This window comes from Eptatretus burgeri, chromosome 2 (assembly GCF_056783735.1).
Source record: "Eptatretus burgeri isolate ZD-2024b chromosome 2, Ebu_testis_v1, whole genome shotgun sequence".
Taxonomy (NCBI): domain Eukaryota; kingdom Metazoa; phylum Chordata; class Myxini; order Myxiniformes; family Myxinidae; genus Eptatretus; species Eptatretus burgeri.
In genome coordinates, this window is record NC_140962.1 from 91,177,391 (window position 1) to 91,191,852 (window position 14,462).

Below are 14,462 nucleotides of genomic sequence, written 5' to 3' on the forward strand. Positions count from 1 at the left end.
GACTAAAGTAAGGATGAGGTGGTTATTGTGCAATCATGTTGTCTGTGTTCAAATTTTATGTCCTGGGTTAAAATAGCCTGGAAAGGGTTAATACTGAGTAATTAACCTCTGCCATCGAAGATCGGAGGTTACTGTTTTCACCCCTTTCTGTTTGTTACTTACAAAATCTAAAGATTTTGTAAGTATATTGATGACTTCCGTTTCTGTTTCTTACTTACGAAATCGAGAGATTTTGTAAGTATCTTGATGCCTTCCGTTTCTGTTTGTTACTTACGAAATCTAAAGATTTCGTAAGTATATTGATGCCTTCCGTTTGTTTGTAGGCACGATAACTTGAGAACGGAAGAAGCTACCAATGTCAAATTACACCACGTGATTCAGGAGGGTGGTGGCTAGCGCTGATTAGATTTTAGTCAAAATCGGTCAAAGGTCAAGGTCACAGTTAGGTCAAACATCCAAAACATTTGATTTTTGATGGTTTGGTACAGAATCATCGTAGAAACTTCTGGTTTGTGTCGCTACCTTCTCTACAGACAGCTTTTATTAGACAAGGTCAGAGGTCAAGTTGACGATTTCGTAAGTACCAGTCTATGACTGCTTGTTTGTTTGTTTGTTTGTTTGTAGGCACGATAACTCGAGAACGGAAGAAGCTACCAATGTCAAATTACACCACGTGATTCAGGAGGGTGATGGCTCGTGCTGATTAGATTTTCGTCAAAATCGGTCAAAGGTCAAGGTCACAGTGAGGTCAAATATTCGATTTTTGATGGTTTGGTATAGATAACTCGAGAATGGAAGAAGCTACCAATGTCAAATTGCACCACCTGATTCAGGAGGGTGATGGCAAGTGCTGATTAGATTTTGGTCAAAATCGGTCAGAGGTCAAGGTCACACTGAGGTCAAACATTCGATTTTTGATGGTTTGCTACAGAATCATCGGAGAAACTTCTGGTTTGCATCGCTACCTTCTCTCGAGACAGCTTTTATTCGACAACGTCAGAGGTCAAGTTGACGATTTCGTAAGTACCAGTCTATGACTGCTTGTTACCTTCGCATTTTGCGAAAAGTTATGTTTTGGTCGGTGTATTTATTTATTTATTTATTTCTAATCTTGTGATTCGTATCACTCAAAAAGTATAAAACCGAATTGCATTAAATTTGGTGGGATGATTGGTTATTAGCCAGGAAGCATTCGATTAGATTTTGGGATTGTTCGGGTCAAAGGTCAAGGTCAAGGTCACGAAAAGGTCAAAATCGTCTTTTTACGATAACACGGTCAATTTTTAATCAATTTGCATGCAACTAACGCCAAAATGTTCAGAATTCAATGCCTCATCTTGTGATATGCAATATGACACAATGACGCCCATACTCTTGTTACTGGTTAGGGGTCAAAGGTAAGGGGGTCACGACCTTGAAAAATATGCGGTTTTTGTCATAACGCGGTCAATTCTTGTCCGCTTTACATGAACCCAGCACCAAAATGTTCAGAATTTAATGCCCAATCTTGTGACACAATGACGTCATAACACATGTCACCAGTTGGGTTAAAATGTCGGGGGGGGTCACGCCCTTGAAAAATATGCGGTTTTCGGCATAACTCAGTCAATTCTTATTCGATTTGCATGAAACGAGCATCAAACGAGATTACCTTCTCTTGTTGAAACGTTGTATTCACCCAGCTTGCGAGTGAAGACTCGCCAAAACGACTTGAGTTGATTGTTGTTTAGTCCGTAGCCCCCAAAAGTCGGGGGGGGTCATGACATTATAGATATGTGGTTTGTGTCATAAGACCATTCATATGAAACCAGTTCCCCACACTCATACCAAGAACAAAAAAAGTAGTGGCGGCGAAGGTATGCGCTCTATGAGTGCCCGTTCTAGTTTGTTTGTTTGTTTGTTTGTTTGTAGGCACGATAACTCGAGAACGTAAGAAGCTACCAATGTCAAATTCCACTACGTGATTCAGGAGGGTGATGGCAAGTGCTGATTAGATTTTGGTCGAAATCGGTCAAAGGTCAAGGTCACAGTGAGGTCAAACATCCAAAAAATGATAACTCGAGAACGGAAGAAGCTACCAATGTCAAATTACACCACTTGATTCAGGAGGGTGATGGCAAGTGCTGATTAGATTTTGGTCAAAATCGGTCAAATGTCAAGGTCACAGTGAGGTCAAATACTCGATTTTTGATGGTTTGGTACAGATAACTTGAGAACGGAAGAAGCTCCCAATGTCAAATTACACCACGTGATTCAGGAGGGTGGTGGCTAGCGCTGATTAGATTTTGGTCAAAATCGGTCAAAGGTCAAGGTCACAGTGAGGTCAAACATCCAAAACATTCGATTTTTGATGGTTTGGTACAGAATCATCATAGAAACTTCTGGTTTGCGTCGCTACCTTCTCGAGAGACAGCTTTTATTAGACAAGGTCAGAGGTCAAGTTGACGATTTCGTCAGTACCAGTCTATGACTGCTTGTTATCTTGCCAAAACGAAGTTTTTGCAAGATATGTTCATCAGCTTGTATGTTTTTTTTTTTTGTTTGTCTGTAATCACGTATAAAAAATTCTGCAGAGCACAGTTATCATTGGAAATTTTTGTAACTTCGCATATCAGAGGAATATAGAGGTCCCTTTCAGCGCATAATATTTTGAAGGTCAAGGTCAAAGGTCAAGGTCACTTTGTCGCAAATCAGGGGAGTCGACGAAACCCTTATTTTTTGAGTAATTTTGATCGGATAGTCTTCAAACTTCATGGGAATATAGTTCATGGTCTGGCGCTCAGCTGATTAATTTTTGGTGGCGATTGGCCTTGACCTTCATGTGTTTTTATTTTATTTTATTTATTTATTTATTTTTGTCTGCAATCACGTATAAATCACTCTGCAGAGCACAGTTATCATTGGAATTTTTTGTAACTTAGCGTATCAGAGGCCTATAGAGGTCCCTTTCAGCGCATAAAATTTTGAAGGTCAAGGTCAAAGGTCAAGGTCACTTTGTCGCAAATCAGGGGAGTCGACGAAACCCTTATTTTTTGAGTAATTTTGATCGGATCGTCTTGAAACTTCATGGGAATATAGTTCATGGTCTGGCGCTCACCTGATTAATTTTTGGTGGTGATTGGCCATGACCTTCATGGTTAGCGCCTCAGGTCAAACATATTTGACCCCAAGGTCAAATTTTCAAGTTTTAGGAACCATATCGTGTCGTACCTCAATTTGAACACCTCGATGAGTGCTTTCTAGATATGTCAAGCTTGAGACATTATGACGTCATTTGGTGACGTTATGAGGCAAACGCATATTTTTCATGGTTACTCTGTAGAACGATTCTCATCGGAATCTCTCGTAGGCAGATATTCCTCAAGGAGTCGCTCCTGGTGGATAGCAGCTCTGTTCACCTCAGTGTGACCTTGAAGAAGTCACACGTGGTCACCTTTTGGCAAGATACGGGTCACCCTGCAGGTGACATTGGTTTATTTGTTTGTTTGTTTGTTTGTGAACAGTATTACGGAAAAACTCCTTGACGGATTTCGACGAAACTTGGTGGGGGGATTAGGTATCGTCCAAGGATCATGCCATTAGATTTTGGACTTTGTCCAAAATCCAATATGGCCGCTATGGTGGCAATTTAAAAAAAAATTTGATTTTTTTTTTGCATTTCTGCATGTTTTAAGTGATTTCCACTCCCCCCCCCAAAAAAAAATTGTTGGAGAAATAAAAAAATTTTGCAACTTTTTTTTCAACAAAATTTCGATTTTTTTTTTTTTTTTTTGCATTTCTACATGTGTTAAGTGATTTCCAACAAAAAACATGCCAAAACTATAATTGCGGCTGATTTTGGAACTTCAGGTGGATATACCCACGTTAAATCAATTTATGTCTCAAGGAATTATTTGTCTCAAGTCTCAAGTCTCAATTTATGTCTCAAGTCATGTCATTATGAGAAATGAATTGAGTATGTAAAAGTTAAAAGTAAAAGGGAAAGTTGCAAACTTAAACTCTGTGAGCACTGTTGACGTCAAATTGAATGAATAGGATATCAGGTTCACTTGAGTGACCTAGCAGTATTGGTGGCAGAAGTTTTGCACTCTACCGAGTGCTCCCCTCTAGTTCACAAGTGTTTTATATCTTAAGTTGTTTTTGGTTACATAATTTGTGAATAAACATCGACACAAACAAATGTGATGATGTTGGTTGGGTTCATTGCAATAAATAGTGAAAAAAACTGGGTTTTTTTTCATTATTTATGCATTTAGCGGCACAAAAGGGTTAATATAGCAAATTTCCCAAGGGTTGCAAACTGTCACCCCCCTGAATCATGAAGAGATACCCCAAGGCTATAAGAAACAGCAAAGAAAAAAACTTTATCCGACAAAACCAGGTTCACCCCCACTGCTCCCGGACTATTGCCCGTTTAGCAGAAATTACATCATCAAGGGACCTTTTGTGTGTATACCCACTGCGACACTTTACATGGCACAGAGGATTTTTTGACAGTACATCATCTGCGTCCTGAAGGTCACCCCACAGTCTTTGATGCACCTCATCTTTCCTGATTTTGACTGCATTCTTAAATGTTTGCTGACCTCTTTTGGTTAGCTTGTACAGACCCCTTGTCATCACATACTGTTTGGCAGACCAAACATTTTGAATAGTCATTTTCGATCAGAAAAGTCCTTTTTCCTTTACCTTTCACTGTTATTACAGGCTCCATTCTTTAATATGAGGGCCGTTACCAGTGTGAAAAAGGAGAAAACATCATTAGGTTATTGGAGATATAAGCGGAAGCATGAATGATACTAACATTAATTTTACGCGAATATAATTAATTACGAAAATACAGAATTTTGTGGATTTCTGAAAAAATGACCCCCCAAATACACTCAAAATAAAGAGGCAAAATGTTTCTCAGTCCTAATCTTCCATTCCCAAAAACATCAGGGGGATGTAAAGAACACAGTAATATCAAGGATTGCTTTATCATAACACTATGAGGCAGGAAAATTAAAATTTGTTTATTGTAAGGCCTAGATTTTCAGCATGACCTATTTCTGTGACCTTTTGACCTCCCCTGACCCCAGAGGTCATCCAATCAAATTTTCTTATACATCGTTTGAAAGCTGACATTCTAGTAAAAAGAATGAGTGGTAGTTTGTTACTGTGAGATGCAGGGTTCAAGAGATACAGGGATTTACATTTCCCCTACCCCTAGTTTTTTCGATATTGGGATTTTCCAGCTGAAGTAAAAAAAAAAATCGTCCCTGGAGAAGTTGCGCAATCCGATCCAACTTGCCAAAGTCACTTTTCTGGTGTCCTACACCCCCACAAACATGATTCAAGTGCCAAAAATTATACAGAAAGGGTGTCACATTAAAGTTAGATTTATTGATTTATGACTCAGCCTGTCATCCTGAGATCGGCAAAAATGAGTACCAGCTCGCTGGTATCTTGTGTTTGAGTTGCGACCCGTCCAGGATTGTTCGCAGCAGCCCCAGGAGACTGCTTCGGCAGCACCAACGCTCTGCACAGTCTACCCCCAATGGATGGAATTCAATATCACTGATTTATTGATGTTCCAAGGGTGGAAACTTGAATGGACATGTTGGGAAAAAATATCAGATGATTTTGAAGGGGTGCATAGATGCTCTGGTTTTGGTGAAAGAAAGGTGATGGGTGAGCACATACTAGAAACAACTGAAGCTGTAGACGTGTACATGCAGTACTTATTTCAGAAAGAGGTTTCAGCATTTACTTAATTTATGTCATTGCTGAGGTCAGTCAGATTGACTTCTTGTACATATTCCATTCCTCTCAACATCTGCATAGATTTTACAGAGGCCTGTCTTGTAAAACACTGACAGTTTACTGGTGGGAGCTACGACCACTATGTTATCAGGACAGAATAGAGAATGTGAATATACTGTGGAGTGGCATATCTTACAATGAATGAATGTCATACAATGAATCATACAATGAATCATGCAATGAATGAATAAAGCCTTGAGACAAAACATGGGCTTCTCGGAAGTACAGAGGAGGAACGCCATTGTCAATGCCAATGGGTCAATGATTTACCACTTTCGAGGAAAAAGTATGGAAATGTGCTATTTGTCAGTCATCTGTCAAATCTGCAATGTTAGTTTAAACAATGTCAAACAAAAGTTTCCTTTTTCACAGTGCTTTCAAAAGTTCAACAAAGTAATTTTCTGTTGGTTTCTAATTATATTGTAGATGTGATTTCATGAGTCTTCATGTTGTTTTTTTATACCTGCGTGGTTTCATTTCAGTGCAAAGCAACACCTTGTGGTGAAATTACACTGAACTCTTGGTTCGTTGTGTATCCATGTCATTACAGGTGCTTTCTTCATACCATATATCCTGTTTTTTGTATTCTGCGGCATGCCCCTATTCTTCCTTGAGGCAGCTCTTGGGCAGTTCACAAGTGAAGGCGGGATCACTTGCTGGCGGAGGATTTGCCCAATCTTTGAGGGTGGGAAACTTCGACATGTACTTTTGGTTTCACAGCAATTATATGAACGAGCAGAGTACCTGCCCAATGGGTGATTTTGTAATTAGAAGGGTGAAAACATAACCTCCACCCACCTTTGATGGTCGAGGTTATAATTCTGCATCGTCACCAGTGACTACACAAGTTAGTAATGCGTGTATTTCGCATAGTTGTGTATTTTAAACAGTGCAGAGAGTTCAAAAATGCCCCTTAAATTAACGAGTGATCTTGAGCATTCTCACATATAGCCAATTACTCTCACTCAAGCAAACGTATTGAAACATGTAGATGCAGTTATTTAATCTCCTCCTTTTGATTCCTGTTTATCTTCCATGTACAATTGGCTGCTCTTAGAGCACCCTTATTCCGGACATTTCCATCTGTCTGTCTGTCCGCGAAACTTTCGTCAAGCCTTGGGGCGAAACCACTCAACCGATTCCAATGAAATTTGGTAGGTCGGACCAATATTTCTGGGAATCGTGTGCTTTCGAATATGGGACCCCGGGCCCTAGCAACGGCATAGCAACGGCCCTTTAAAGTGGTCAAAAAATCAAAAAAAAAATCGAAAAATCTAAGCTTAGAGTTCTGTGCGTAATCTATCTCGCTCCCTTCATGGCAATTTGCAGCCCTAACAAAAAATATTTGACGGAGGAGATAGGTTTTGGGCGAGTACATGTCGAACATTTCAGAAACGGTTAATTGCGAATATCTCTAAGAGAAAGAGTCTGATTTTGATGAAACTTGGGTGAAATGTGTACAATGTGGCTAGCATGTACACAAAAATGAATGGTTGCTATGCACACCTCCGTTGCTTCGCAACAGCTAAAATACTTTATCGTACATCGTACACTTATTGTGGACTCACACACACACACACACACACACACACACACACACACACACACACACACACACACACACACACACACACACACACACACACACACACACACACACACACACACACACACACACACACACAAGCATTTAAAGGCCATTTTCCCCGCTAAAACAGGGGTTAGCCTTGCGGGCCCCATGACAATCTTCTCCACTTTACCCTGTTTTCTGCATCTCCCCTTCTTAATCCCCTTGCCCACATTTCCTCTTCCACCACATTTAGCCAAGTTTTTCTCGGTCTTCTCCGTCCTCTACTTCCGACTACACTCATTTCCAACACTCCTCTCACCCAGTCACTTTCATCCTTCCTCAACACATGACCCAACCATCTCAACCTGTTTCTCTTCACAACCTCCATCACAGACTCTATTCCCATCATCTTCCGCAAGTCATCATTTGTCTTCCTCTCTCTCAACGATACTCCACACATCCACCGAACCATTCGCATTTCCACCCTTTCCAGCCTTTGTTGCTGCTCCATGTGGACTGTACAAAAAAATCAATACCTCCGAAACTGGACCTCCGAGGGACCTGTTTTTTTGTGCCCAAGGAGAATGTCTTACAGCATCATATAAAAAATAAAATCTTTAGCGAATAGATAAATGGAATTACCTGGGCTGCCATTTGTTAGAGTCTCTTTGGAAACATGCCTGAAATTTCACAAGGCGGGTTTCTGGGCGCAAACTAAGAGGGCTGTGATAATCATATTTATTGTGCTAAATTGATTGATAGCATGTACATGAATATTGGCTAGTCGCGTCGGCCAGCTTTCCATCTAGAGCAAGCAGCCATGTCGCCTAGCGGCTTGTATCAATTACAATCTATTTTATCATGGAAGATTTATTTTCAGAAAGAAGTCTTTTTTCCTTTATTTGAATAAGTCATGTCATTGCTGTAATGCTGCTTTGTTTTGAGCAGGAATTGGTTATGCGACGCAGGTGATTATGGCTCAACTCTCTGGATACTACATTGTCATCCTTGCCTGGGCCATTTTCTACTTATGTCATTCCTTCTCCTCTGAACTTCCATGGTCTTCTTGCAACAACACATGGAATACAGGTGGTTTTTCAGTGACCTAAATATATGATCAAAATATATCTCCTTTTGTATCCCTGGAGTCTTGGTGCAAATGGTCCCCCAATCCTAACCTCCACTATTTTTGTTTTTTTTTCTGCTGCAGTGACGTGTGTGGAGTTCAAAGTGAGTGACACCGGAGAAAGTCTATACAATCTGACAGGTTTACATGCCACGTCCCCAATCGTTGAGTTCTGGGAGTGAGTTTTTTTAATTCATTTGCACACCAACTTAATTTACAGAATATGGTGCACACACTCAGTGTACAAAACATTAGGAACAGCTTCCTAATATTGAGTTGCAGCCCTTTTTGCCCTCAGAACAGCCTCAATTCGTCAGGGCATGGACTCTACAAGGTGTTGAAAGCGTTCCACAGGGATGTTGGCCCATGCTAACTCCACTGCTTCCCACAATTGTGTCAAGTTGGCTGGTAGTGGATCTCCATTCCGAATCGCTCATCCATCTCATCCCACAATTGGATTGAGAGCTGGTGACTGGGCTATCCACTGCAGTCAGCTGAATTCACTGTCATGTTCGTGAAGCCATTCCTGAACTATCCAAGCCTTGTGGCATGGGGCATTCTTCTGCTGAAGAAATCCATTTGCAGATAGATACACTGCTGTCATGAAGGGATGCACCTGATTGGCAATGATGTTCAGATATCCTGTGTCATTCAAGTGTTGCTCCACTTTTACCAAGAGGCCCAATGTGCACCATGAAAACACACCCCACACCATCACACCACCACCACCAGCCTGCAATGTTGACACATGGCTTGATGGATGCATGTACTCATGTGGTTTTCTCCATACCCTATTCCTCCAATCAGCGTTAAACAACAGTAACCAGGATTCATCAGACCAGGCAATGTTTTTCCAATCTTCCAGTGTCAAGTGTTTTCATTCCTAAGCCAACTGCAACAGCAGGTTCTTGTGTTTTTGCTGAAAGAAGTGGAACAGTTGTTGGCTGCCATACCCCATTTGTGTCAAGGTTCGACGAGTTGTGCATTCTTTAAGGGTCTCCCGGCACCAATGAGGTACTGGACTGTCAGTTGACTCATTGTAGCCCATCTGTTGCTCTGCACAATTTATGTCAGCCTCCTTTGGCCTATTTCTTCAATTAGCCGTTTTCGACCACTGGCCTGCTGTTGACTGGATGTCCTTTGGGTGGTGGACCATTTTTAATACACACCGAAAACTGTTGAGCATGAAAAACCCAGCAGCTTTGCAGTTCTTGACACTCAAACTGGTGTGTCTGGTACCTGCAGTACTACCATATCCCATTCAAAGGCACTTTAAATATTTTGTCTTGCCCATTCACCCTCTGAATGGCACACATACACAATCCATGTGTGAATTGTCTCAAGGCTTTAAAATCCTTCTTTAACCTGTTTCCTCCCCTCCATTGACACTTATCAAAGCAGATTTAACAGGTGCAATCAATAAGGCATCAAAGCTTTCACCTGTATTCACCTGATCAGTATATTTTATGGAAAGAGCAAGTATTCCTAATGTTTTGTACACTGAGTGTATGTGCCATACAACCATCAACATGTAGGCCCAATGACTCCACCATGATTACTTTGCAAAAGGGGAGAGACGTGGTGAATAATATAGGACAGATGAAATTGGATTGCACTTTTTTTATAGTTGGTCTCAAGACTTATGGTTACACATTCCTTTGTGGCCAGATGCCATCTTCTTTGCTCTGAATGGCTGTCTTCGAAAGCTAAGTATCCATATTCTGGTATTGTCTTGTTTCACAGTTTTTGTTCATAGTTGGTGTTAATTTCTTGATGTTATGTATTTTTGCATCCTGTAACATGCCTTCGCTTGTGCTTGTGTCCTGAATTTGTGTCTTTATCCTGGACATGTGCTCTTGTTGGCCTCCTTCAGGTGTACTGATGGTTCCTCTCTGTCACAAATTTATTTATCGTGATAGTTAATGGTATATTTCAGTCTCAGTGTGATGTTATTGCTTGTATTCCAATTATTTGAAATGGAAGGAACTGCAGGAACTGATGCTATAAATTACTGTGTAATACTTGTTAAGGTGAGATGTTTATTCTTAAGGTTGAGTTGAGTATAAAGGTGACATGTTCTCATATTGTAGTTAGACTTTAAGCTGTTTGGAAAGATTACGAGAATCCGAGAAATTTCTGGTTACTTCCAGATGTTGAGCCATCTTGTGTTGAGGAACAATTTCTCAGAGCAACTGGTTTCAGAATATCTGTAGAAGAAGGGGCTTTTGTGATTGGTCTTGCTCTGTCTTTACAGAAATGGTAAAGCAAAATGAGAGAGGAGAAGGGGAGAAAAGAAGAGCCAGGCATGATTTGCTTTTGTGTGTGACAGTGCCATTCATTGTGCTTCATGCATTGCTTGTTCTTTATCTTTTAAATAAACGCAAATTTAGGCAGCACCCATCTGCCATTTGAACATGTCAATCAAATAACCTTTCAGTTACAGGGGCTCATCCAGGATTGATAATCCCACGGTGGTGCAGACGAGCATGGACTGGTCTGCACCACAGGGCGAAAGTGCCTGTGGTGGTGTGGACCGACCGTGTGGAGTCTTTAAGAAAGAGCCTTCAGTGGGGTTCATCATCTAACATAAGAGGATTTATGTGTGCAGAAGAGAGGGCATGTTCTCTCAGTGGTGGGTGTCATGCCATTTCATAATGGGCTTTTGTTGGTCAATGCTGGTGAATGGTGAATGGAGTATAAACTATCAAAGAGGCCCCGAAGAAGTGTAAACATGCAGGTGCTGACGACAGACTTGCTGTTCTCACATGACGTTTGATGCCGATCAGTCACACATTGGATAGTCCAGCACGATTACTCATGGGCAAGAAGTTCAAATCTATTGCACCTACCCGCATTGTGAACACCCTGGACCCCTATAATGCTATTAATAATGAGCTTGTAAATAGTCAACGATATCAGAAGTTTTTCAATCATCAGCATGCCCCTGTATGTGAATGTCCACCACTGCATCCAGGCCATCAGTTTGTCCTTGTGCAGAATCAGAGATCTGATATTTGGAAACCAGCTACTATTGTGTCACATTGTGAAGAACTGAGATCATACATTCTGCAATCACTTAACGACAGTTCATATCACCGGAATCGAGTTCACATTTGATGGACCATTCCTCACACTAGGGCTAATACCCCCTTGAGTGAAGACAGCAGTGGTTCTACTTTGTCATGATGTTCCGCTGATGCTTCTGTTAATGTATCTGCTCCAATGAGCCGACCACTCACAGACAATTCTGACTGTGTTGGTCCTACCACTCAGTGTGCTCCACGGAATGTAGTACCTACCACTCGATGTACTCCACACAATGTGTCTAGTCCAACCAAGTGTACGACTCCCCACTCTGGCAGGATGATTAAACCCCTGACTCATTTTGAGCCATGAAGTTTTCTTTCACATATTTAGGGGACCAAACCTCAAGGGCTGGTAGCCTATTGTTTTTCCTTCTGTTTATTTTCCTTGAAATTTTTCCCATGTTATACTCTTAATTTTTTTGTTTTTGGAAGGGTGAAGATGTCGTGTGTGCTCTAGCTGCAATGTAATTGACCTTCATCTGTTTGATGACTAGCAGTAGTAGAACAGTTGTAGAACACATCCGGTTGGAGTCAACATGTTGCTGACATTGTTTTTTACTGCATGGCTGTAATATACTTATTGGATAGTTTGTAATCCTTGTCATCTTTCAACCCAACCATCAAGCCAGGCATTGGCTAAATGGTTAAAGTGGCTGGGTTAAGATCTTAGGGTTTGAGTTTGAGCTCCTGTTGTCATTGAATTCACACCAGGTGGCGTTGATTCAGCCTGTCATCCTCCCGAGGTTGGTGGAATGAGTACCAGTGTACTAGTAATAGAGGGCACTACATCAGTGGCACAGCTGTGCCCCCAGAAAATGATGTAACTAGCATCCACGGCTGCAAATGAAACCACCACCATCCAAACGTTGAAACCTGACAGCTATGACCTTTTTTGTATACGTGGCCGAGGCTTGTGGAAGAGCAAGAGCAGAATGGAATGGAGATGATTTCAGATGTTTAAGGAGACAATAGAATGGAGATTACTTAAGTTGTGCCTGTTCAAACGCCCATCCATTATTGTGGTTGGTGTAGTGCAATCCACTTTGTAGAGTACCAGCGTTGATGGTGGTTTTCTAACAATGAATCACCAGTGCCGCTGTGTGCAATATTTGTGTTGTTGCATCTTCTGGATACAATACCTGTTTGTTGTGTGTTCATGCCCATATGCATATTATCACTGAGGATTCCACCATATTGGAATCTCCTTCTCTCTTGAACCGCACTTCAACTTCTGTCTTCCTTCCTCACAGTATCAATAAAATCAATTAATAGCTCTATGCGACTCTACTTTGGCAGCCCCTTGAGACCCGAACACAATTTGTGAAGAAACATATTTTCCCCTGATTATTATTTTATATGTTTATGCAGCATTATGCATTGATATAGATTATACTCTAGTGTTGGGATTGTACTGTGGTGTTCACAGCTGTTGCTTATTCCAGAAAATTGATTGTTTAGTAGACATGTGATAGTCTGCTTTAGTAATTTCACCTTACATCGTTGTTGTGTTGTGTCACGGTTGGAGAGTTGGAAAAGTTGTATGGGGGTATTGTCCCTGTAAAACGACAATATGAGAACATGTATGCTTTGATTTGGTGTGTGTGTGTGTGTGTGTGTGTGTGTGTGTGTGTGTGTGTGTGTGTGTGTGTGTGTGTGTGTGTGATAGAGGGGATTTCTGCTCTGATGTTCCAGTGGAAAATATATCTAAATTCAGCGCTAACTTGGTCTTACGTTGGTAGACGTAAGACCAAGTTAGGTTGGTAGAACGTTGGGAGAATGTACCTCAACTTTTGTTGTTTTGTTCTTCCCTGAATCTCGATTTTATTTTCAATAAACTAAAATATATAGCTTAACACTTGCTTGTGGAGTCAGCTGTTTTAAGCCCAAATTTTGAATCATTGGTATCCTCTTTGATATTGCCAGGCGACGAGTTTTGCGACTCTCAAAAGGCATCGAGTACTTTGGCACTGTCCATTGGGACTTGGCACTTTGCCTCCTCGGCGCCTGGGTCATTTGCTACTTCTGCATTTGGAAGGGAACCAAGTCAACAGGAAAGGTCAGCATGGACATACCTCCTTGAATGAAAGTTACTTTCTTCTGACCATACTTCTTAACCTTTATCCAACAGATGCTCTCTTTGAGTAACATGGCTAAATCGTGAGTACACTTGACTGGCATTATTTTAAATGTGGGTTCCAATCCATCAGAATGCAACAAACAGTACAATGGAGTTGCATTCAAAGTTTCTGAAAATGAGCCTGGTGTTGGCTTAGTGGCTCGGGTGGTGGCTTGGGATCCTTGGGGTCCTGAGTTCGAGCCCCGCTGGTCACTGAATTAACATCAGGGGGGTTGACTCAGCCTGTCATCCTTCCGAGGTCGGCAAAATGAGCACCAGTATACTGGTAATTATCCTGGCAGGGTCGAAGATGACTCAAGGGTTGGTGTCAGGAAGGGCATCCGGCCGTAAAAAACATTGCCACAAGAAAAAGGGTACCATGATTGGAGCCTGCAAAAAGCTGACACCTGCTCAGGGAAAAAGGCTTCAAAATGGTGTGATGATTCACAGTTTCTGAAAGTTAGTCTCAGGAGAATTGGAATGTTGGTAAAACATAGCTTTCTCGGTAACCACACCTTCCCACACCTTCAGCAGTGTGGTGATCAGCCTGCTCGACATGTGTCAGGGCAGGCACTTTCGTCCATACATTGTGGTTGACTTTTATTTGATACCAGACGACCCGTGAACCCGTTTGGTTCCCATTGTGACAGCGGTTTATGAAAAAACAGCGGTTGATGAAAAAAAAGACAAATTTTAATAATATTTAGTGGTCAAACTTCATCATCATCATCTGATTGAGCAAACTCGGGCATTTTGCCT

At 41.3% G+C, this 14,462-nt stretch overlaps 1 protein-coding gene across 1 annotated transcript in view; it reads left to right on the top strand.

Moving 5' to 3' along the window:
- LOC147032552 (sodium- and chloride-dependent GABA transporter 3-like) overlaps positions 1-14,462 on the top strand; it is a 199,351-nt gene that overhangs the window by 76,566 nt on the left and 108,323 nt on the right. The window contains 4 exon segments of the mRNA XM_085870296.1: positions 6,356-6,490; positions 8,324-8,464; positions 8,586-8,679; positions 13,511-13,643. Coding sequence (XP_085726422.1) covers positions 6,356-6,490; positions 8,324-8,464; positions 8,586-8,679; positions 13,511-13,643 — 503 coding nt within the window.